The 25,783-nt window shown below is 38.1% G+C and overlaps 1 protein-coding gene across 1 annotated transcript in view; it reads left to right on the plus strand.

Moving 5' to 3' along the window:
* The window catches only part of dst (dystonin), a 164,630-nt gene that overhangs the window by 53,739 nt on the left and 85,108 nt on the right, over window positions 1–25,783 (plus strand). The window contains 27 exon segments of the mRNA XM_051126003.1: window positions 5,084–5,250; window positions 9,374–9,486; window positions 10,542–10,648; window positions 12,346–12,465; window positions 13,036–13,131; window positions 13,222–13,349; window positions 16,186–16,279; window positions 16,548–16,702; window positions 16,822–17,266; window positions 17,594–17,722; window positions 18,683–18,760; window positions 18,848–19,009; window positions 19,488–19,592; window positions 19,997–20,092; window positions 20,185–20,310; window positions 20,405–20,557; window positions 20,641–20,795; window positions 21,017–21,143; window positions 21,225–21,408; window positions 22,669–22,826; window positions 23,020–23,198; window positions 23,520–23,658; window positions 23,754–23,947; window positions 24,067–24,229; window positions 24,307–24,390; window positions 24,611–24,718; window positions 24,801–24,899. Of these exon segments, the coding sequence (XP_050981960.1) occupies window positions 5,084–5,250; window positions 9,374–9,486; window positions 10,542–10,648; window positions 12,346–12,465; window positions 13,036–13,131; window positions 13,222–13,349; window positions 16,186–16,279; window positions 16,548–16,702; window positions 16,822–17,266; window positions 17,594–17,722; window positions 18,683–18,760; window positions 18,848–19,009; window positions 19,488–19,592; window positions 19,997–20,092; window positions 20,185–20,310; window positions 20,405–20,557; window positions 20,641–20,795; window positions 21,017–21,143; window positions 21,225–21,408; window positions 22,669–22,826; window positions 23,020–23,198; window positions 23,520–23,658; window positions 23,754–23,947; window positions 24,067–24,229; window positions 24,307–24,390; window positions 24,611–24,718; window positions 24,801–24,899 (3,864 nt within the window).

Here is a 25,783-nt window from a genome sequence, read left to right on the forward strand (position 1 = left end):
AACTGGGAAAATTAGCGTGAGACTGCAATCACGTAAAAGCAAAAGTTCTGTGGATGATCTACTGACAGTGTGCAAATTAAAGAACACAGCAATCAAAATCAGATTCCACAATGACCAACGTGATCTATCAAGATCAGCGCAAATTAAAGGTTACAAACAATCTGAGCCGATGATAGTGTGCATGTAGGCTACTAACAACACTGCCACAAAATGGCTTAAGGCATTATTTTTGGGGCAATAAATAATAGTGCAAATACCAGTAAACTAGCGCATACCTTAGTAAATCACCTTGCATCTGAAAGGGAAACTCCTACAAATACATGTTCAATAAGGTTATCTGCAGAAATAATTATGTCCATTCTGTAAATCCTGAAAGTAGTTTTTTAAGGCCAAAAGAGGTGCAAGCTGTTACTAAGTTTGGCCATTTGTGTGCGATCCCTAAAGCAAGTTAGCCTAATTATTAGTTTTGCCTAAGCAACCCTTTTGAAAAAAACAGCATTTGCTGGTTAGATAGGTTTTGATGCTGGGATGCTGGTTTAAGCTGGTTTATGCTGTTCCTTTGCTGGTTTATGCTGGTCCTTAGCTGGTCATGTGCTGTTCCAGGACCAGCAAAGAGCCAGCATGAACCAGCAATAGACCAGGATAAACCAGCAAAGAACCAGCATGAACCAGCATGAACCAGCATAAACCAGCTAAGGAGCAGCTAAAACCAGCATCCCAGTATAAAAAACCTACCGAAGCAGCATATGCTGGTTTTTCAAAAGGGAACACTACTAATTAATTTTAAAGGAATGTTTGGTCAGTTTCTTGCTGTATAAGCTAATTATGTTTTACAACTATGCTTTTAAATTAGTTTATATAGCCAATATAACTTATCATCTTCTATATCCGTGACTACTGGGTACGTTTGTTTGTTTTACGTGCTGGACTTGATCCTTTCGAAAGCTTTGCTCTTGTTTTGAGCCAGATTAAAGAGCAAACAGAGAGCTTTGTCATCTGACGCAGCAGTTTGCCATGTTGTACAGCCAGCCACGTTGTCCTGTTATTTTTAAAGGCCACATGACAGGCCATGACTCTCTCTCTCAGCCTGGTACATCTTATTCGAATGGCTCAACTTGCTGAGCAGAGCTTTCACACAGTTACCAGAAGCCATCAGGGAACGGATGAGAGTCTGTCCCGCTCCCCTCCCCTTTCCCTCTCTCTCTCCAGCCTCTGACCGCTAAGGACATACAGCCGGAGTCAGCCTGGGGAAACTCAACACCAGCAGGGCTCCGGGGGTGGCTGTGTTTACACATCACATGAGGACTATGACGTTTCCTCAGCTGTGACAGCAGTGTTAGATTCTGTTGCTTTCCGGGAGCCTCGATCTCTAATGTTTGTTCTGGAGGATCAGGGCAAAGGGTGGCATTTCAAAGGTCACTGAGATTGCAGTGTGTTGGCAGCGTGAGAAGAAAGGTGGAGCGAGGCCAGTGAACGTGCAATACAGGAAGCTGAAGTTTGTTTGGAGCGTCTCAGTCTTCTGCTGAGTCTCGGAGGGATTCACATCATCCGAACCGCTCTGGATAGTTGGACTACGGCTGATTTGTCTGACATCACCTCCGTACCTAAACACTTGCAGGGGAAAACATGGCTGCTACTTCCAGGGATAAGAAACTTTTGAACTTGCTGAACTTGTTTATGGCTTGCAGGTAAAAGTGAAACTTGCTTGATGGGCAGCCTGTGAGCAGCCGCCATGGGTAATATGTGTGGATGCGTGAGGGGCTCCAGAGAGGAGTGTTATGTTGATCCCACCAAAGCCCCAATCAGCCCTGCGCCAAAGGAGCTCAGTGGACGGCGATACTTTCAAAGGAGGAAGAAGAGGAAATCCTCAGAGTTCAGTGCTAGTGACTCTTTGAGAAGCCACGGAGCCGCGAGCTGCAGGAGTGATGACCTGGAGGACGTCGCACCAGGCAGCAGTTCTCTCAATCAAGTTGCTAGATTGAACTCGGAGCAAGACGAGGTTCCAAGGCCCAGACATCCCAGTATCAGCCATGGGGTCTATGTTGGAGAAGTCCCAGTTCTCCGAGGTAAAACCGGCAGAAGACCAGGTGCTAATCAGGTGGATAGGGATAAAAGCAGACCCACTGTGGAGCACAATCTACGTGGGGTCACCAAGACCTTCAGGAGCACTGCCTCAAAGGACGGGCTCTTGGAGAAGAAACTCTTGCGGAGGCAGTTGAGGAGGGCGGTGAGTTTTGGAGCCGTGGAACATATGCTCCAGACACTGAGAGGAAAAGGCTCCTCGAAGGGCAGTGTGGATCATCAGTTGGAAAACATGGAGGGTTTATCCAAAATTATATGGGACACTCAAGTGCACAGGAAGCGAAGGAGGGCCCACTCTTGCTCGGGAGGTTTAGTTTCCCAGGCTACTTTGGATACTGTCCAACAAGATCTTAAACATGCTTCTACTAAACACCAGGAGGTAATAGCAGCATCTGTCAACATATGCGATGCCATTTATGGGGCAACAATACCATTTGTGTAACTTAAGAAATAAAGTCCGCTGCACATCATACACCATTTACTCATGAGGAGCATTTGTTTGCTCCATGTTGCAGTTGCCGTAGTTACTAGATGACAACCCACGACTTTGTAGTGGTCAGGCAGTGCAAGTCAGGGCTCTCAGAAAATTCATAGTTTACAAGTTGTTTTTTTTAGTTCTACAAGAACACAAATGCTTTTTACAAGCTGGGATCTTGTATTTGTGATAATTCCAGCATGATGTGAATATACCTATGCAACGGCCTTGATTGCCTTATTGTTTTTATTAAGTAGTTACTATGTAACTAGGCCAACTAGAATTACATTAACATTTGTACATTTGGTGGACGCTTTAGCTCACACAACTGCTTTCATTTGATCAGTTCCTGCATTCCTTCAGAATCAGGGACCGTGATGCAGTGCCATGCTCTCTACTGTGTGAGACACAAGCAAATTAATTTAGTGGGTTGTTCCACTAGAAGACACTAAGGCTAATAGTTGAGCTCTTTGTTGCATTGTGATATAACTAGTACTTTGTGTCGTACCTGTGACTATATTCTTTATTATATCTCTCTGGATCCATCAGCATCTGGAATCTAGAAACTAGCCATTTCATAATGAATGACACAGAGTTTCCGTAATGTTAGCAATCATCTTGAGAGTCATGGCAGTGGTTAGTCAGAGATGACATGTTTTGGTGTGTTTGGTTTTCTTGGGTTAATAGCTCAGTCTTTCCACACCCACAGTCTAAACACCATGTGCTCCGCTGCCTTCTGACAAGCTACAAGCTATAATTACACCGGCCGGCAGATTCTTTTGAGTTGACTTTAATGTCAGGACGTACTCGTACTGTACACTTAGCAAGCTGTGAATGATTATTAAACTGTTGGTTTTAATATGTCGTGGTATAATGTGTTTTCTTGAATCAGTAGGTGTTGGCTTAGCTTTTGCTCCAGGCATTTGATTTTAGAGCTGCAAATCCTTCTTAGCAGTGTGAAGTCATGTGAGTTCTCCAATGGTCAGTGGACACGTCTGCGCTAGCGGTCACTGTTCATTAGTCAACATCAGCATATTTCACCGCTGTACGAAAAATACATTTAATATGATTTATTGCATACACTGCAGTACTACTATAAATAGCTCTAAATGATGAAACAGAGCAACCAATCTGTGCTGGTAAATCACTGATCAAATGTCACATGAATCAGCCTTTCTGTGTGCACCAGCTGAGCCTCATTGCCAGAACAGCATAAAACAGGTGTTAAAGAAAGGCCAAGTTACAGATATTTGTTAATATTAGATTAATTAGTGAGACACTGATTCCTTTTGCAGTAATTTAACAGCATCTATATGTGTGGAAATGCATTACATACATATGTAGTGCACATTTGTGCACTGCTTGCTTGCAAGTGATCACATTTTTATTATGGAGTGGCTGTTGGTACCCAGGTGTAAATATGACTTGCACCTAAATAGTCTGTTTGACCTGCAGTGGATGGGGCAGGTAAGGAACACATCCAAAATGTACAATACTATAATATTTATAATATTTATTTACTGTTATCATACTATAGGCAGCATTTGTTATTACATAGGATGCAAATAGTATATATCTGCTAGCAACAATGGCGTGCAGACAGTCTTTATGTTACTGCTGTGCTGTTACACAGATCTCTTGTTCTTCTTACAATTTTCATGTGTTTTTATTAGAGCTGTCAGTTTAACGCGTAATTAATTAATTATTTGAACGAATCGTGTGAATCAATGATTCTCAAAGGCTCATTCATAAAGAGAGCCGTTTACGTCATTCCTGAATGAATCAGCTGTTTGAACAAATCAAACCTTACCTTACCTTGGCAGATTTAGTTTCTTATTAAAATAATAAAAAAAAATAAAAATAAAGGGATGGTACATCCAATGACTTTCATTGTATGAACAAAAAATACTGAGATGAGATCTCAAATTTTCTTCTTTTATGTTCCATAGTTTACGTTAGGCCGTTGTAGCCTAAATGTTTATGTGTAATAAATTTTATGTTGAATTAAATAAAATATTTCTTTCTAAAGCTACAATTTGTAATGTCTACTTGATACTTTCTCATTTAATACAAAAATAGCTTACATAATCTTTTATGGGTATTTTCACAGTCAAATTTATTTTGTGATTAATTAAATTACTTAATCGACACATCTCGTAATTAATTAGATCGAACGTTTTAATTGACTGACAGCCCTAGTTTTTAGATATGGTAATGCATGCAATTATATTCTGTATGTGCATAATATATGTATTTTTATTCATTCTTAATTCTAAACTTTTGAAGCTTTTGCTAGATTATTTACAGAACAGATTTGAATCGACATTATGGCAAAAACATCTAGATGATGCCGTTTGAGCTGTACATTTATTTTTTGCATAATTCTTTTGAAATCAATTTTAAAAATGTTACAAAATGACCATTTCTTTGCATAGTTGCTGGATGTGACAAGGTTTGAAAGGAGGAAATGTATCTGTGTTATAACAGAGGTTCTTACCAAAAACTCGGCATCTTTCCTTCCTGCAGATCTCGGACATCCACGTGACGGGAGAGTCCGAGGACATGACGGCCAAGGAGAGACTTCTGCTGTGGTCCCAGCAGATGACTGAAGGCTATGTAGGTGTCCGCTGTGACAACTTCACTACCTCGTGGAGGGATGGACGACTGTTCAATGCTATTATTCATAAGTACAGGTAACAGCTCAGCAAAAAAATCCATGCGCATCTGATTGTGTCTGGTTTCACATATGACAACACTTTTGTGAATCTCGAGCTGTGAGGAAAAGCCATGCAATACCTTGGGATGTGTCACATCCTCTTTATGATGAACATGAGTTGTTAACATCTTGTTGTTATTAGGGACTGCCTGTGCACGGAGATCTTTTACATCCTTCAGTATAGCTCTGTTAAATAAGTTCTTATCACAGTTGTCATTTTACATCTATGGCAGTGGTTGTTGTGAGAGGGGTGCTGCTGTTTGATGTTGGTCATATTTGTAATGTGTTTATGTTTGCTTGTATTTGTCAACAGTTGTTGATGATGACTAAAAGGTTGCCACAGATACAAAAAAATTCAGAAAGGATAGTAAACTAAACTAAACTAAACTAAACTAAACTAAAGGGCAAGTAAATAATGACTGAATTTGCTGCACCTCTAAAAATATTTTTAGCTATTGTCCCCTAGCCCTCCCCTCTTATCACCTGCCATATAGGACTTCATGTAGGGCCACTTCATGCAGGGCCCTCTGAAATGCATTCGAGACTGATTGCAGTCCGTTGTGTCTCAAACCGCTTCAGGAGATTCTAGATGCAAATGGACAAGTATAAATACGTGTGGTTGTGAAAGCTACATTTTTACTCTTGCCAAAATGGTAAATAATAAAGGTGAGTCATTCTGTTTCAAATCAATCAAATTTCAAAAGCTTCCCCAGCTCAAATGTTTGATTTTGCTAATATTTTTTGTTAGGAAAGATAGACATGTATAGTGATGAAAGCCAAAATATTAATATCATGGATGAATAGTTACAGAGTAATACACTGTTTTTTAGAGGGGGTCAAAATGGCAATTTTCACCTGAGATTCAGAGCCAAATTACTGGGGGTAAAAATGACTCCAGAAAGAGGGCAGCATCATATTGTTAATTTTACACAGATATTTGTAGGTCTGTTAGTAAAATATGTTGACTTTAGCAATCGTTGTTGCATTATGTGCCAGTGGTGACCATTCAGAAATGGGGAAACAGCACCTTTCATATCTTTTTTTTCCAAAGGTTGCATGTCTGTAACTCAAGAAGTATTCAAGATATCTTACTGCCCTTTTAGATATTAGGTCTTAACTCACTTTCCTTTTGGCATCTTCATTTTGAAGGCCCTATATGGTTCATTTCCAGAGATATTGGAATTTCATTATGGCTCCAGCAGTAGTTGCTAATATGTACACAATTTCAGTGGACAAAAATCAAATGTGGGCCAATATGCAAAAATATGATACTTCTTTTCTTTTAAATAGGAATGTGTGAGGAGCAAATAATGTTGAAACTAGGAATTGTTTCATTTCCTTCTGTCAAAATAACAGCGTTGAACATACCTGTCTGAGTGCCATTAATATTAATTTTCTGACGTTTGTGTGCCTAGAACTCAAGAAGTATTAGAGATATCCCAGTGTGGTTTTAGATTCTAGTTTTCTTTTAGAATTTCATTTTTAAAGCCCTACATCATTCAGTCCCAGAGATATGGCGAGCTCAATAAGGCTTCATGTCCAGATTGTTAAATGTTACCCATTTTCAGTGGTTGAAAATCAGATGTTGGTAACTTTGTATGCAACTTATACTTACTGTATTTAAAGCAGAATGATGTTGAATGTTGTAATGTTGAAACTAGGAATGCGTATTGTTTACCTCTATTAGAACAATCTTATAGGACATACCTGTCATAAATACTCTTTTTCCAAAATATGTGTGTCTGTAACAAGAGGTCTTTATTTGATTTAGATTCTGGTTCCTAAGAATCTTTTCTTTTGGAATCTTCATTTTTAAGGCCCTGTATGGGTTAATCCTAGAGATACTGAGATTTTGGTGCAGCTCCATGTCCAAATTGTAGTATCCTATTTGTTCTCAGTTGTCAAAAATGTGGTTTTGTGTTTATCTGTTCATCACTGCTGACAATGCAAATAATAACAGTAACCCAGGGTTTAGGATTGTACAGTGTGACATGTCAGATTATGAGCGACTGGGATTAATTGTTAACTCTAGGTAAAGTATGAACAGTGTGAAATGTAAAATAAGATTACACAGGATCCCATTTACATGAAGAATTACCCAGTGCTAATTATTTCAGGTGTGAGAGACCCTAAATGTTTAAGGTACTATCAGTTATTCTGCAAAATATGCCCTTCAGCAGTAGATACTACTTGATCTATGACTATGCTTCACATTTTATAACAATAAAAAAGAAAAAGAAATTCTAATAATTAATCCAGGTGAGACGAATCTTGGTTTATTGATGTGAATGCAATGTGTGGCAAAAACAGGCACTTTTCCCTATGAGGTGTGGGATTTGATTTAAACGTGTTATAAGACTGCATGTTTGAACTCTTGGCAGCTTCAGCTATCAAATAAACAAAATCTCTTCTTCCAAATATACCTAAAACTGATTAAAATATAGAATCTTATAAAAAAGACTACAAAGAGCAAGGTGTGCTTCAACTTGACCATTTCCAAGAGCAAGATTCCAAAAGAAAAGTTTATGAATAACTAGAATCTAAACCCGTATTGTGATATCTTTAATACTTCTTAAGTTATAGGCACACAAACTTTATAAAAAGAATATTTATGGCACTCAGGTATGTTTAATGCAGTTGTTTTGACAGAAGGAAACAAGATACATTTCTAGTTTCAACATGTTGTTCTTCAGACATTCCTCTTGAAAAGGAAAGAAGTATTATATTTTTGCAGACTGACCCACATTTGATTTTTGACCACTGAAATTGTGTACATATTAACAATTTACTGCAGGAGGGCAAATTGGAGGGCATCAGCACAAATGTAAATGAAAAATGTACACTTTGACAGTTCTAAAAAGAATATTATTATGAAAAATATACTTTAAAAGAGTGTGAACTGAATGTAATGTTTTATGTGATGTAATGAGTTTATTATAGTTTACATTAATATAAATTCAGTAATTTTTTAACCATACAGTACATCTGTACATCTTTATATGTCATTTCATAATCACGGCAAAATGTACTGACAAGCATGACATGAGCCATATTTAAATTGCAATATCTCTGGAACTGCGCCGTATAGGGCCTTAACAATGAAGATGCCAAAAGTAAAGTATGTTAAGACCCAATATCTAAAAGGGCATTAAGATATATTTAATGCTTCTTGAGTTATAGGCATGCAAACTTTTCCATTTTTAAATGGTCACCACTGGCATAAAATGCAAAAAAGATTGCTAAAGTCAACAGACCTACCAGTCTCTATATAAAAATAACATTATGATGCTGCCATCTTTCTGAAGTCATCTTTACCCCATAATTTGGCTCTGAATCTAAAAAATATATATATTAGCAAAATCAAAAATTTGAGCTGGGGACCTCTGGTTGAGTTGACACAGAATGTGCATGTTATAACTATAACTATATATCTGATTTTAAAAAACACAAGAAGTGACAAGTGTAAATAGGCACTTTTTACCATCCAATCAATTACAGATTGAGAGAAAGTATTTTCCTGATTTCTTATTAAATATCCTGTTTCACTTTGAAATAAAATATTACATTATGGAAGTACAATGTGTTATAAGCCATGGTTCAGATGGACAGAGCTTTGCTGTGCATACATGTATATCCTTGTTTCTCATTTCTTAGATCTCTTCTTAGAATGATCTGTTGTGCCTCATATTCATAACCTGCTCTTTATAGTTTGATGAAATGTCAGATGTACGTACACGGTTTTCAGATGACCTAGATTTGGAATAATTACTCCTTTGTGCAAAGATATTTCTAGCCATGACTATTCCTGTCAGTCAGGGAAGCTTTAGTGGCGATAATGAGTGAATCTCACAAAGCCCGTCAAGGGCATGCCTGGCTCATATTTCACCCCAAAATCAAAGGAAAGAAATCCTACATTTCCAAAAGAAGACAAAGGCCATTTTTTGGACCTCTTAAGATTCTTAGAGATCCTAAAATAGGCTTTATTTTCTTTATACAAAATATAATCGTTCCTTATATACTCTTTATATAAATGGTATCCCTTGATTACAAGTCACAAGTGTGGAATAAGATTATATTGTCATCTCTTTGTCTTAATTCAGGCCTGACCTGGTCGATATGAGCAAAGTATCAATACAAAGTAGCAGATCCAACTTAGAGCAGGCGTTTGGTGTGGCCGAGCAGCTTGGTGTGGCCCGACTGCTGGACCCAGAGGGTGAGTTTCAGCTCCGAACTTTTGTCCTCATCCATGTTGCATCATTTAGCATTATTATACTGTCAAAGTTCATTGATTGCACTTACTTGTAAGCTATATTTAAAAACGATTTATCAGTTTATTAACATTAACTGGATTTTTGAAGCATAGATTAAATAAAAATAGATTTTTGTTTGTTTGTTTTGTTTTATTATTTTGTGGTGACATTCATCCACTGTCCTTTATTAATTGATACTACCGCAGTTGTCTGTACTCTTCTGTGCATTTGGGTGGGGCAGAGTTGGGTTTTGTCTACAAATTACAAAGAAATAATAATAATAAACTTCATTTTCTTTGCGTTTCACCTGCTCTAGCTTCTTTCCTAGTCTGGCTTTGTAATAAAGCTGCCGTTGTAGACTTTGAATATTGTTGGCTCTGTGGCAAATTGTATCAGAAGCAATAAAAGCATCTGCTAAATGTGTAAATGTAAATAATTACATGATATAAAAAATACATTGTCATTTGTAACAACTTCATCATTATTATGCCATTGTTGTCTCATGCAAAACAATGAGTTTGCCGATCAACATTGACGCCAGAGAGTATCTTTGATTCTTTTGGTGATGTGCGAGACTGTTGAGATGTGCTTGTCGTCTCAGAGGAAGAATGAGCTGCTAGTTAACACAGCTCTACCAAATGTCTGAAGTGACCCATCATTGATTCAACTTTGACGTGTTGTTTTCTGGTTCCTTCATACAGTGAGTCACCAGAGTGCTGTTGAATCTGAGCTGCAGTCTGAATGTCAGATATTTCACCCTGCAGTTTCACAGTGTTTCATTGCTATTTGTAAAACAACACTGGGATCTAAGAATAGTATTCATTGCCCAATGGCTAACACTAACACTCTCAGCAGACTAAACAGTGAATTCAACACTTAATAGAAACTGTAAACAGTTTTGTCTGTAAGAATTTTTTTCGTTAAAGGAAATGCTACAGGCATTAATATTTGTTGCAAAATTTTTCAGTGTTTTATAAATTATCATTCTAACTAATCAAATATTTGTCCATTCGAGCAGATGTGGACGTGTCATCTCCAGATGAGAAGTCTGTCATTACTTACGTGTCAACGTTATACGATGTCTTCCCGAAAGTACCGGAGGGTATGGAGGGCATCAGCGCAAATGTAAGTACAATCACAAATAGTTCTTATGTCACTACCCCTGTGAAAAATGAATATTATTATGGAAAATATACTTTAATATTTAAATATACTTTGTGAACTGAATGTAATGTTTTACGTGAAAGCAAAAAGTTTATCATAGTTTACATTTATATAAATTCAGTAATTTTTTAACCATACAGTACATCGGTACATCTTTACATGTAATTTCATAATTACTGCTAAACGTACTGACAAGCATGAAAATGATAAGCAAAAATATAATTGTAAATATAAAAATATACTATATTTTTATTGAAACATGTACTTTGTAATTGCTAAACATTTGTCATTTGTAAAGAAGTTGTAATTTAGTATATCTAAAATATATTAACTTTAAATACAGCGCATTATACTTATAATTATGCTAATAAAATTATAGTCAAGTACTTGTGATTTAGTATGTCAGCGTATCCAAATACATGTACTGTACCTCTTTGAAACATAAACAATGTCTGGTTTTAAAATGGTTTTCAAAGGATGAATTTTGAGATTTTAGGTTTTCAACTGATCTATAATTTCTTATGATATCTAAAGCGTGATAGGGAAAAAGGCAACAAAGAAAGTCTTTTTGTGACAAAGGTCAGAACTCATGTTATGATGTAGATTTTTTACTTTTGCACTCTTGTCATAAATTAATCTGTTACTTTTCCTACATAATGTGCAACACAAAACAGTGGTAAAATATCTATTTAGGAGTCTTAGACCTTTCCAACAATGTATAGTTTGTCATGATTAGATTAGGATTTATTTGTAATATGGTGAAGTAAACTTAGGCGTCCTGTATACGGGACGGTGACAGTTAGGGGGTTAAAGTAAAATTTTAACATTTTTACATAGTGCACTTTTTGAAATTGTACTTAAGTGTGTTACAAAACATAGGCATTAAATTGAGCTGTCTTTAAGTGCATTTAAGTGGCTTTTTATTTGATTAATATTGTATTATCTGCAAGTACACTTCATATGCATATGTGATACAATTAAGCATACTTTTTTTTCAACAGTGTTGCACAGAAAACAGTGCAAAAACCAATCTTCTATGTAAAATGTGCGCTCTAGTGAAGTATATCTAGTTATAGACCTCTGTGTCTATCACCTGTCTGTGACTGAAGCACAAAAATATGCTGATTTCAGCCATGACTCTCCTCTAAGGATACTAAAGTACATAAACATCTCAAGGATGATATTCGCTACCTGACCTACTCCGGTCTGGTCTAAGCTGGGTGGGCTGGTAAATTTGCTTGGTCTGTGCTAATAAACTTTGTGTCTACATTTTCACATTACATCAGCATTCTGTGTTTCTTGGAAGAGCTGGAGTTTTGTTATGCAGGAAATTAAACTAAGTTGGAAGCTTCTAAGGATTCTGTTGATTCTTTGGAATCATTCCCAGAACACTGGCTAATTCTGCTTGAGGAAGAGTGCGCAGTGTGCCTGTTGGTTACCTTTTAAGACACATTGACCTTGAATCCAACATGCTAGCAATTCTTGAGTAAATGAACAAATGAGTACAATACGAAGGAAGAGCTAGAAAGCCAAGAAATGACATGTCCCATAAAATTATCCCATATTGGTGAAGCGTGACTGTGTTTACATTTTTCTTAGAGTTAAAGTGAAATATACAGATCTTGAACAAAAGTTGATTGATGGTGTTCCTGACACAGGATGTGGACATTAAATGGGTGGAATACCAGAACATGGTGAAGTACCTCAGCCAGTGGATCAAACACAATGTGACTGTTATGTCAGACAGAAATTTCCCCAGCAATCCTGTGGAACTTAAGGTGAGATTCCTCATGTTTTCTTGATACTTTTAATAATGTAAGTACATTTTTTTCATGAAATTATGTAAATAATGAAAATTGTATGTAAATGTACATTTTTTTTTAGTGTTAAAAAAAAGAAAAAATGCACATGCAGGTTTAAAGAGACATGTGGGGGAGTTTTGAGGTGAACTATTCCTGGGCCTATTTTACATTTTGATTTATGAAATGACAGATATATCTGAAGTAATAATTTGTCAGATATCAGACATTTACAGATGTGTTTTTTCAGGGATCAGCAGCTGCTGAGACTCTGATAATTGCTAACATTAGCATAAGCATTGCTTAGTTTTTTGGAGCTTGAGGCAAATTAGCGGTACTGGCTCAGGATTTCCATGGCAAATAGGTAGCGTCCCACTCGTAAAAACTATTAAAGCCTCTTTAAAGACTTGAAGAGCAGCTCCATCTTTCTCCTTGAGCAGAAGCATAGAGTACAACTGCACTCATAACTCGAATGGCTGTGTTGTCGGTTTGATGGATAGAAATCACATTGCTTTGGTTTGTCGTAACTAACCCTTTTTAACTTTACAGGCACTTTATACTCAGTATCTACAGTTTAAAGAGAATGAAATACCACCAAAAGAAAATGAAAAGGCCAAAATCAAGCATCTCTACAAAATGCTAGAGGTTTGTATCTTTCATTTATTTTTTTGATCATACGTATGATCATTGACATATGAAGAGATGTCTTAAACTCTGCTGTATGCTGGACTGTAGGGGTGGATAGAGTTTGGTCGCATCCAGCTCCCTCAAGGGTACCATCCGAATGATGTGGAGAAGGAATGGGGCAAGCTGATCGTGGCCATGCTGGAGAGAGAGAAGAGCCTGAGGCCTGAAGTGGACAGGTATGAGATGATTTACACATGCTATCTCTCCATCGCTATTTCTTAATGAAAGAATATGGGTGTGGATGACATGCATTCCACTGAGGAATTCACTTAGGATCTACTTGACATTTTTGACATTTACATTTTTAATAATTTCTTGGTATTATGTCAGACTAGGAACAATACCACATTTGAATGTTCAGGTTTTTAGAATATTTTTTCACACTGTTTCTACATATATTAGGGTCAGCACTTTTGTGATGTTGAATTTTAAATTGCGATTATTGATTATTAAATTGATGTTTTGGTATCTTTATGTTCTTTTATATGCGAAAATTTCATAATATTTTGCTACAATTTTGCAGACGATAAAAAGTTAAGCAACATGGTGAATATTTTAATGATTTTTAAATGATGTTATTTGGCTAAGTTTCCTCAAGTCTTAACAAAGTCTTTAGGTTAGTTTTACAGTCATCCCTTGTCCAGTGACTTGTGGCATTAAATAAGAGCATCAAAGTGTTTAAGGTGTTTTGTTTTGTTTTGTTTTGTGTTTTGTTTTAAATGAAAGTTTGACTCATTTTTGTAAATAAGTTCAAATGGTCTATGGAAGTGATTTGAATAAAAATGTGTAATAATTTAAAATTGTCCACTAAAAAAATTGTTAATATTTCATCCAAATGTACGGTGACACATTTAAGTCAAAGGAATCAAAGTTGGCCATTTTAGCATGTTTTTTCATGTGATCATTTAATTTTAGCTGTATATTCTGGTTTAAATATTAAATATTTAAAATATCTAAATATTTCATTTTAGTTTAGTAGATGTTCTATCAGTGCAGTATTTTGGAGGGTTCTTAAAAGGGTAAAAAATTGCTTAAAGGGGTCATCGGATGCCCATTTTCCACAAGTTAATATGATTCTTTAGGGTCTTAATGAAAAGTCTATAATATACTTTGGTTAAAAATTCTCAATGGTAGTGTAAAACAACACCCTTTTTACCTTGTTAAAATCAGCTCTGCAAAAATTGTCTCATTCTGGTCGTGGCCGCTTTAAATGCAAATGAGCTCAGCTTGCCCCGTCCCTCTCTTCTCTCTGTGGAGAGACAAGTCTGTTTACTTTAGCCTCATTTTGCTGCGTTTAGCGGCTAAACTTGCTAACTAGCACATTATTAGGAAAGGCGATCGCAAAGGTTCATAAAAAAACCCTTATACTCACTTCTGCTGTAAGTGAAGCTGGATCATTAATGATTCGCGTGAACATAGACAGATATATGTAGATCGGGAAGATCCCTTCACAAACAAATGTAATCCACTGCATCTTCAGCAGCTCAGATGTCGGGAGTAAATGACGACCACTATGTTCATTATTACATCCAGCAACACAACACCTCAATCGCTCAATCGGAGATATACTTGTCTAACTTACATTCCTGCTCCAGCATCGAAACAAAGAGGGCGGACTGTGACAGCTGATCTGAGGTAAAATGCTCATGTCAATCAACTATCGTGGGAGCGGCCTCTGTGGGTGTGACGCCACAACGACAGGCATCTGAGAACGGCTCGATTTGAAAAAGGGGATATTATTTTTACAGATTAATTAAAAACCACTGCATGGATTTTTTATCATTATAGGGTAGATTTGTACATACACTGCGAACACATATTAATGTTCAAACAACATGTAAAAGTGACCCCTTTAAAAAAGGGTGCCAGATTTCAATGTAGGCAGCCCTGCACCAGCCAAGCAACTGCCATTGAGATGAATGTGAATGCTAGTGATGGATTCTCTGCAGACCAGCTTGTTATATATCATTTTCCTGAAAAGTGTAAACACTGTGCTGCTGTCAAAACACTGCTCTGTTTGTTTGAACATCCCAACCAGTTCAATATAGCAACCGATGGAGCACAACAAATAGTGTGAGTTTTGGGGCGGGGATATCTGTTCAATTTATATCTGATATCTGATCAGTAGGAGAAGGAGTGTTCTGTAAATCTAAAAACAGTCAACTATTGTGTCAGTCATTTATAAATCCATTCTTACGAGATATAATTTGTTGGATTGGCCAGTACGCCGGTTGTGCAGCACAGATATGACAGTCACACCTGTGCAGTTCTCAGTTTTGTTACTCATAATGTTTAGGGGAAAACATGCAGTTGGAAATCACCTGGAAATATATGGAAATCACTCATGCTTTTGATATTTATTAGCACTTTAATGCACACATGATTATATAATAACAGCACTGCCGTCAATGCCGTAAAATGGTTAAATGACTGTTAAGGAGGAAGAGGAATGTGTGGTGTAGGTCGACACACCCCCGTGTCTCTCAGCCTAACTGTCTGAACCTGTGCTGGATCATCGTCTCACATTAAAAGCAACGCTCAGTGTTTTACCTGGGGCTGATGTTACTGTGGGCTGGCTTTTCTGCCACTAATATGAGCCTATAAATAGCAGTGGCTGGAAGCAGGTGCGGTCAGAAGGGTTGTGCGCGCGTGTCTGGGACAGTAGATGGCCGGTGGGCTCTCTGCTGCTGATGGAGGGGTGGTAAACGCCATTCTCTGGGTCGGCCAAAGATAGTGTTATTCTGTTATGATGAACAGCAACCTGGTATACTGCAGTAGCACCTCATCAGTGAGTGACAGCACTCTGACCAGCCTGGGCTCGGCTGAAAACCTGCTCTCCGGAGCTCACGAGCCTCTGTCCAGCACACCCCTTTATCTAAATAACTACTCTGTGTATGGACCCAGGTGAGAGAGCCAAACACGCTTCAGAGAGGGCATTAGATGTGCTTTGTGGTTTCCTTCGCAAAATTCTGTGCGCTGATGTTTGATTGTACCTGTCTTTTGTTTTCATAGACTTGAAATGCTGCAGCAGATTGCGAACAGAGTTCAGCGCGACTGCATAGCCGGAGAGGACAAATTGGCGTTAGCACGGACGGCTCTGCAGTCGGTGAGTTCCTAATTAATATTTTGTCTTAATCTCCAGTAATTATCAGATTTAATTTCGTTCTTGCTTTATTGCTTCTTTTCTTTTATTGTTGCTTTTTGTTCTTGGTGTAAAAAAACAATTGAGCGATTCAGTGAAAAAAAATCTAATTTTGTTAAATAATGTTTACCTCTCAAGTAAATATTGTAGTGTTTACTGGAAAACAAGACCGTGTTCTAAACCATATTTTTTTCCACTGAAAATGTTAATGAAAATGAAATATTTCCTCTAGGATGCCAAACGGTTGGAATCAGGAATCCAGTTCCAGAATGAAGCAGAGATCGCTGGTTACCTTCTGGAGTGTGAGAATTTATTGAGGCAGCAAGTGGTGGATATTCAGCTTTTACTGGATGGAAAATTCTACTTGGCTGATCAGCTCGTTCAAAGGTCAGAAAGTCGTTGACTGAACTTTATTATTAAAGAGAGCAAATCATTGAGGCATTCTTAAAATGCAAACCTGCATTGTTTGTAACCCCTAAAATTTCCTTGATCTCTTTGGTCCTCAGGGTGTCGAAGCTCCGTGACGACCTGTTGGCTTTGAGAACCGAGTGTTCCAGCATCTACAGCAAAGGACGCACGCTGACCTCAGAACAGACCAAGATGATGATCTCTGGCATCACGCAGAGTTTGAACTCAAACTTTTCCCAAAACTTCAATGCCGGACTGTCTCCTGCGCTCACCCCTGGCCTGGTCACGTCGGGCAGCAGCCCTGCGATGAGCCCAGCCATGACGCCCAGCATGCAGCCTGCCTCGGTTCAGACTTACCTCAGCGGTAGAGGAGGAGGAGGAGGAGGAGGAGGCGGCATGGAGTCTGGGGTCCTTCAGCAGCTCAAACACATGCAGATTCGCAAGCCCATGCTCAAATCCTCATTTATGGATCCAAACTTGACCGAGGATGAGGTTAATATGAAGTTTGTGCAGGATCTGCTTAACTGGGTTGAAGAAATGCAGGTATGTTTCCTTTATTGCACTGCAAAAATCTGTAGTGTTTTTATACACTTGTCATTGTATTTATGTCTTACATTTTGGACAAGCGTTCTTGTTTTCTACATTGTTTTAATCATTAAAAAGGCCAAGCGTGATGATTGTGGTCATGACGCAAACAAATATTTAAATTGGAGTTGTTTTACAGATTTAAGTTTTTTTTTTTAGAAAAGTGTACAGAAGTTTATAATTAAAAATATAAGTTTAAATATAAGTTTTCTGAAATGTTTTTTTTTTTTTTTTTGGAGGTGAGGTTATCTGATGGTTTTGATCTGATCTTTTTGTCTCTGAAAGGTTCAGCTTGATCAAGCAGAATGGGGATCTGATCTACCAAGTGTTGAATCAAATTTAGCGAATCATAAAGATTTTCACAAAGCTATTGAAGAATTCCAGATGAGCATTAAAGAAGCCAAAATGAGTGAGGTAATACATATCATTACATATTTTTAATAAAATATCTATATGTAGGGATGTAACAATATCAAAATCTCACGATACGATATTATCACGATATGAAGTCCACGATAAAATATTTATTGCACTATTAAAAAAAAAGACAAATGAATACTTGGACATTTTTTTTTTAAAACTTAAGCTTATGTCAGAAAAAAAGGTCAGTGAATTGACTTGAACTGTAGAGGGGACTTAACCCTCTTTTTAGTTGTGATATACTGTCTCAGTCTAAATTACATTCACACTGGTGTTTTAGAAGCCAAACAAATTAGAATATAGTAATAATAATAACAATTTTTATTATTGTTATTCCTATTACAGCAATAACCATATATTGTAAAACAATTGCACTGTCAAATAAATGAAAATGAATATTTCATAGGTATATTATTTTTGCTTTACACTACAGCAGGGAAATTACATTGCTTCTTTCCTAATTTCTCCACTTGAAAGAGATATCTTGAATGTGGACTCCAGTAACATTACCCATTTAAACCGCTAGCTATCAGCGATTCATCCTGCACTTTTAAGCTTTTATTTTGATGGAAACAGCAGTAGAGTTTTTATTTTGATGGAAATCTCCAGCTTCAGTGAAAATAGGCCTACAAAAATGCATCTCACTACAAATCTAGTGAAATGCTGTAATCTATTTGATATTGATAATATTATTTCATTCCTAATATATAATTATGAATTACTCATTACAAACTCAAAATATGTTTGGAGTGCTAAATACAGTTTTGTTCATACTTAACTAAATTTGAAGCTAAATGTAAGCCATTATTTGCTAAAAATCTGTAAAAAAAAAAAAAATAATAAAATAAATTAAGTATGGCTGAGCTATTACTTTAAGTGATATGTATTCCGACGAGTAATTGTCTTAAAAAATATAAACACAAATGTGTCTAACTTACCGTGTCACTCCCACAGATTCAGATGACCCAGCCACTGAAGCAGAGTTACACTGAGAAGCTGAATAAGTTAGAGAGCCAGTACGGGAGGCTGCTGGTAAAGGAACTTTGTTAAGTTCTGCTTTTAAACCCCATATTCTGTAAGAACTGTGAATCTCAGTTTCTTGTGCTTTTGTGTTTTCAGAAATGCTCCAATGACAGGCAGAAACACCTCGACAGCCTGTATGATTTTGTGTCCCGCGCCACTCAGGAGTTGATCTGGCTCAATGAGAAGGAGGAAGAGGAAGTGGCTTTTGACTGGAGTGAGCGAAACAGTAACATTTCAAGGAAGAGAGATTATCATGCAGTAAGTCCATTCAACCCACATCAAATGAATGTTTTACTCAGTTTAAAAAGGCTCAGTGATATATTTTTTGGCTACACTGTAAATAACATAGTAAATTTTAAAATGGGGTGATTATTTAAGTTATTATTATATATACAGCCAAAACTTTGATATACATATCACTCAACTCGAGATAGATTCACGGTTTTAAATAGGCTTAATTCTAGCAATATGAAAATCCACCAATACAGTAATTATACTGAACCACTAAAAAAACTTACTCCGCACCTGCAGTTAACATATCCTCTTCTATTGGAGCGGTGAAGACCGCTTTTAGATGTGGTGGCACCATAAACATCCATCATGATCAAGATTTTGTGTTTATCACAGGAGTATAGCATTGCCTTCACTTGCCTTGACATGTTGAGGTGCAGGTTTTTGAAAAAGAAGCTAGATATCTGTGCCAGGAGCGTCTTCATATGCCCATGTCTTTCCACAGGATCTCATGAGAGAACTAGATGACAAGGAGGAGGTGATCAAGTCAGTACAGGAGAAGGCAGAGAGCCTCCTACTGGAGAACCATCCTGCCAGATTGACCATCGAGGTACATCACTGCACTAGACTCCATTTAAAACTAATATTTATTTTCCATCTTTCAAACTTGAAATCACAGAATTTTCATTAATAAGACATACAAGGTCATGAAACTCTGGTTTAAGAAACAGTGCAGTCAAACATTCTGTCATAATTTTTTGTTACATTTATGTTGCTTCAAACCTGTAAGTAAAACGCAATTGGAGAATTTTAGCAGAATGCTCAAGCTGTTTTTTTAGCTACAAAAAGAAACATAAAAGTATCAGGAAAGTAGTTAGGGTTAGGCGAACATCTTATACTTTCTAATTCCTAATTAATTCTAATTAAGTCAGTTTTTAATAATAATTGTCTTTATTGTTCCATGGAATGAAAGGATGTTCCCTCTAACTTTGTTTCCACCTGTGCATTACTCAGGCATACAGAGCAGCCATGCAAACGCAGTGGAGCTGGATACTGCAGCTCTGTCACTGTGTGGAGCAACATCTGAAAGAGAACGCTGTCTACTTTGACGTGAGTTACACAGCTGTTTTCAGCATGACAGATTTGTATGATTTGTAACGGTTCATGTCAGACTTACAGGTATGCTGTTACTCTCCTTATAGTTTTTCAGCGATGCCAAAGAGTCGTTGGATTACCTTAAGAGCCTCCAAGATGCCATCCACAGAAAGTACAGCTGCGACCGAAGCAGCAGTTTACATCGGCTGGAGGATCTAATTCAAGAGTCCATGGTTAGTTCACTTCCTCAAAGTCGATTCATGAAATTTCTGTTTGAAAGTATAGATGTATGTGCGTGACTGAGGCAGGGCTGATGTTTCTTCACAGGATGAGAAAGAGCAGCTCTTGAAATACAGCAGCACAGTGGGTGGGTTAGTGGGACGGGCAAAGTCCGTTGTTCAGCTCAAGGCCCGCAATCCAGAGAACCCCATCAGAACTTCCATACCCGTCAAAGCCATCTGTGACTACCGCCAGATAGAAGTACGTACACCACGCTACGACTTCTGCCTCCATATTTACAGCAGTGTTTGCCAAAATTCATTTTCTGAACCCTCTCTCCTCAGATCACCATTAGCAAAGAAGATGAGTGTGTTCTAGTGAGCAACTCTCACAGGGCAAAGTGGAAAGTGATTAGTCCATCCGGAAATGAGGCCATGGTACCTTCAGTCTGCTTTAGTGTACCACCACCTAACAAGGAGGCCACTGAAATGGCAAGCAGGTGAGGACAATCTGAAGACAGTCATTTTATTGTTTCATTTTAAAGTCAAAAGTAGCAATTAGATCTTTGTAACATACATCTGAGTGTAACAGATGTAACACATTATCGAAAAAGGAAAAAATAAATTGGTGGTTGTAAGCGTCGCTCTCAAAAATGGAGGCAGACGCGAGGGTTTAAATTGTGTGATAGTATGCTTGATTCTCTTTCTCTCACTCCACCAGGATTGAGCAGCTGTATCAGAATGTTCTGGCTCTGTGGCATCACTCTCACATTAACATGAAGAGCGTTGTGTCCTGGCACTATTTGATGACTGACATCCGTGCCATCCGCAAAAGCACTGTTGCCTCGGTACAAATCTTTTTTTTGCATCCCCTGAAATTGTTTTAAAATCTAGGGAGCTTATAGTAAAATGTTAATTTCCCTCCCTAGATCAAGACTCTATTGCCAGGTGATCATGAGCAGGTGCTGAGCAGCCTGCAGTCCCACTTTGAGGACTTCCTGAGGGATAGTGAAGAATCTGAGGTTTTCACTGTGGCTGACTGCGCCCAGCTGGAAAAAGAGGTTCTGGCATGTAAGGAGTACTATGAGGAACTTCTCAAATCTGCAGAGAGAGGCAAGTTAATGTACACATACACACGTACAATAATAGACAGCAACAAAGTGACAGCAGCTGTGCATGTTCAATGAAAGTGGCCAGTGCTGGGGGTAATGCATTACAAGTACTGCGGGTTATGTAATCAGATTACTTTTCTCAAACAAGTAGTGAAGTAATGCATCAAGTAACACAAGTCACTTTGTTTTCCCATTTATTCGCTGACACCTCTCCTGTCCCCATAGTAAGAGAAATTGAGAGTGAGGTTCGTAGGCAGAGGCGCTTCCTTCAGCCTGTGTCTTATTTATTTCACTTTAGGTGTGAAACAGGGTTGCCGAATTGCTACTCAAAACTAGCCCATTCACATTTTGAGCGGGGTCCCCCATTAAAAATCACATTCGGGGGGATAAAATGTTTTACCAGGTTCCCCTGGTAAACCAGGTACCCGCAGACATTGCAAGCAACCCATGGCGACAGTGGTAAAGTAGCCCAATTGGCAACACTGGTGTAAAAGGTTTTTTTGTTATTAAAAAACAAATAAGCAAGCCCAAAAAGAATGCAAAAGTAATGTAATACATTACTTTCCCCAAAAAAAGTAACTGAGTATTGCAATTAGTCATGGAGTAACGCAATATTGTAAAGCGTTACTTTTAAAAGTAACTTTCCCGACCCTGACAGTGTTCATTCAAGGCAACAGAGAATCGTTTATTCAAATTAGTAGTGACTGGTGCCCTCAGACATATAGCACACATGCTTAAGAAACACGTGTTCTCTTAAGCCTATTAAGTAGGAAGTTAATACTATAAGGAATGATGTTTTATCCATTCACAGATCTCCTCGTCTACATTAGACAAAGTAGAGAGCAAGTGTTTGTGGATATGCATCTGGCATTTTGGCCATTGATCATTTATAATGCACATAATTCCATTATTTAATTACTATGTAGACTTTAAATATATTTTGTTTTTGTTCGTCAGACAAATGTTGTTCTCATTGAGAGATTTCATGAGTTACAGGCGGCACTATCTGCCGCCTGTAATCCAATAATGGAGTCCTGAAATATTGTCTTCCAGATTAATTGTCAACAAACCCAATTACAATCATTTGCACGAACACGAATGTTAAAGATTATAAAGTTGTGTTGTCACTAGTTACATTTTAATTACATTTTCACCAAGAAAGAGAAACAGGGAAACGAATGCACAAACTACAGATTATTTTTGGACATGGAGTCTTGTTGATATACTCATCTGGAATGTATTGCCCTCTGGTGGTCAACAGAAGAACACGAGGAGTCCGTGTACAACCTCTTCATATCTGAGGTGCGTAACTTCCGTATGCGGGTGGAGGGTCACGAGGAACAGCTGATCCGGAAAATCCGTACTCCGCTAGACAGAGATGACCTGCAGGAATGTGTGCTGCGCATCACCGAACAGGAGGTTTGATCTTTGGTTTCATTTTTGTTCTCCTTAATTTTTTTTCTTTAAATGCAAAGAAGTCAATTATAACTGAATAAATATAAAATCTATAACGTTTCAGTACAATAACCAATTTTTGATACAAGGTTCAGTGTAAAATCTGGATCCTGAAGCAAAATCATTAACATCTGGCCTCTCTTTCTCATACATCCAGAAGAAGAAGGTAGAGCTGGATAGGTTGAAGGATGACCTGGAGACCCTGAGAGAGAAGTGTGAAGCTTTCCTCAGGCAAGCGGCTGCCTCTCCATCCGTCCCTACGCTTTCCTCCGAACTCAACATCCTCACTCAGAGCACGAACCAGGTCTACTCCATGTGCTGCATCTACCTGGAGAAGTGAGTCTTTACTTTGTCCTCAAATGAAATCTGTTTGAAAGAGTTCAAATAAATAGTTGGAGACGTGACCAAGTGGTTAGTGGATGTGCCTTTTCTCCATACCGTCTCATGTCTGCTTTCTATTGTTCTTGTAAAATGTTCCCATTGTTACCCAAACTTCAAATTGCCGTTACCAGGCCATTATAAGTTATCTTTAATCTTTAAATATACATTTTGTCTTTATTTCTTGTTATGGTCAGCACTACAATAATTAATCAGCTAGAAATGGCTGCTACATAATTTCTATCTGACTTGTTTGACTTGATTATCTTTTACGCTCAGGCTGAAGACAGTGAGTTTGGTGGTGAAACACAGTCAGAGTGCGGAAGCTCTCGTCAAGCTTTATGAAGCTAAGTTGTGCGAGGAAGACACAATCAATGCTAATATTAAATCCATCGATGGTGTCATGAGCACTCTTAAGGTAATAAAATCTCATTGTGACTTTAAAAATGCTGTCTTGGGGATGGTTTAGCCATTATACATCCTTGACTTAACCCTTTTGATCGTAATTTATAGCAATGGAGGTCTGAAATCGACGAAAGGCGCGAGGTATTCCATGACTTGGAGGACGAGCTGCAGAAGGCACGAGTGGTCAGTGAGCGCATGTTCAAAACACACAACGAGAGGGATTTTGATTTGGATTGGCACAAGGAGAAGGCCGACCAGCTCAAAGAAAGATGGCAAAACATCCACTCTCAGATTGAAAACAGGTCATTAAGTTAATTTTTTTTTTATTCTTCCCCTGCTAATGCTGTGCTGTAGGGATAAGTGTGTCTTTCATTTATTTTTTTCTTCATAATGTTGTTTATTGGTTTTTCAATGTGTTTAGGCTCAGAGACCTGGAAGGCATCAGCAAATCTCTTAAGTACTACAAAGACACATACAACAGCCTGGATGAGTGGAGCAAGGAAATGGAAGCCAAGCAGCTCAAGGCCCAAGAGAATCAACCTGAGGACAGCAAGGCATTGGCAGAGTTCCTTAACCAGCAGAAAGTAAGGAAAAATAACTTAGACTGTATTTATTCATTTAATTTATTTGCATCAAGTTCTAACATTTGATTTATCTCTAGGTTTTGGTCGGAGAAATTGAGCAAAAACAAAGCAAAATTGAGGAGTGTCAGAAGTATTCAGAGCAGTATGCAGTTGGAGTGAAAGTAAGACAAAATTATCCCTTTGAAATATTTTAACAAAACAAAGTATATGGTACCATGGTAGACTGTGGTATGTGTGTACATTTTGTGGAAATTCTGCCCATTAGTGAAACTTCATCCCCAAAGAAAACAATAAAATAGGTACTAAAATAGTAAAATGGCAAAAAAGTTTATGGTAAACGAAAGTTACTTACCTGTGCAATATGTATTCCTCTTCTTTAAGGACTATGAACTGCAGTTGATGACTTATCGAGCCATGGTTGACTCTCAGCATAAGTCCCCAGTGAAGAGGAGGAAGATGCAGAGTTCCTCTGATGTCATTCAGCAAGAGGTACAAGAGGAAACAATCAAGGAAACATAACTAGTCAAAGAAATTCTTTTGAGTATGTATGACTGTTTGTTTGTTTTCTTAGTTTATGGACCTTCGTACACGTTACACAGCCCTGGTTACTCTGATGACACAGTATGTGAAGTTTGCAGGTGAAACACTGAAAAGGGCAGAAGAAGATGAGGTAGGACATTCGTTGACTTTTTCCTGTCTTTAATGCTTCATCCAGAAGCATTAGTATAGTAGGTGAAATCCTAGTGCTAGCTGTATTGCTTGCTATTTAGCAAGACTGTGCTTCCAGCCATGTTTCATTCACCATTGACACATTAGTGTAATGGCGTACACCCTAACAACATACACAAACACATTTTTATTACACTCTGCTGGTGTTTCCTGCAATACAAATGTTTGTCAGTGCTTGGACATTTATTCTGATACAAAATAGCACATATGGCTGCATTTTGTATTGTTGCTGGTGATCTTGTCTCTTGGGAAAAGCATGTCCTGGAAACATGCTGAAGAGTACATGCAAGTACGTGATGGTGGTGGTTTTTCAGGCTTTTATTGGTAAGTGGGCAAGAACCGCCTTCTCTCTTCCAGGTGGTTGACTGGAAGATGACTGTGTCTTTCATTTCAGAGGAGGAAGTCGTTGGAAAACGCTGAGTACTTGAGCTGGACTGAGAGCATGGAGTTACAGAAATCTGCGAGCGAAGAGGAGATCGCCAGGCTTCGGCGTCAGGTAGTGGAACTCGAGGCTTCGCTGTCTAACAGGCAACAGCAGTTGGACATCCTGGGAGCAGACCTTGAGATGCAGAAAAAGTCAATTGAGGACTTGACCTTACAGAAGTCAAAGGCTGAGTACGAGGCCCAGAAATATCGTGCTGAACTAGAAGGTGTGATTAAAAGCAAGGGTTCCATCGAACAAGAGTTGAATCGTGCTCGACAACAGGTTCAGCAGTCAGAGGCCAAACAGGCCTCCCTGGAAGAGAGTCTCCGCAACCTTAAAAAGAGCATAGAGGAGAGTACATTAGCCCGTAAGAAGCTGGAAGATCATTTACGTCGCAAGGA

The sequence above is a fragment of the Labeo rohita genome, chromosome 13, assembly GCF_022985175.1.
Source record: "Labeo rohita strain BAU-BD-2019 chromosome 13, IGBB_LRoh.1.0, whole genome shotgun sequence".
In the NCBI taxonomy this organism is placed as follows: Eukaryota; Metazoa; Chordata; class Actinopteri; order Cypriniformes; family Cyprinidae; genus Labeo; species Labeo rohita.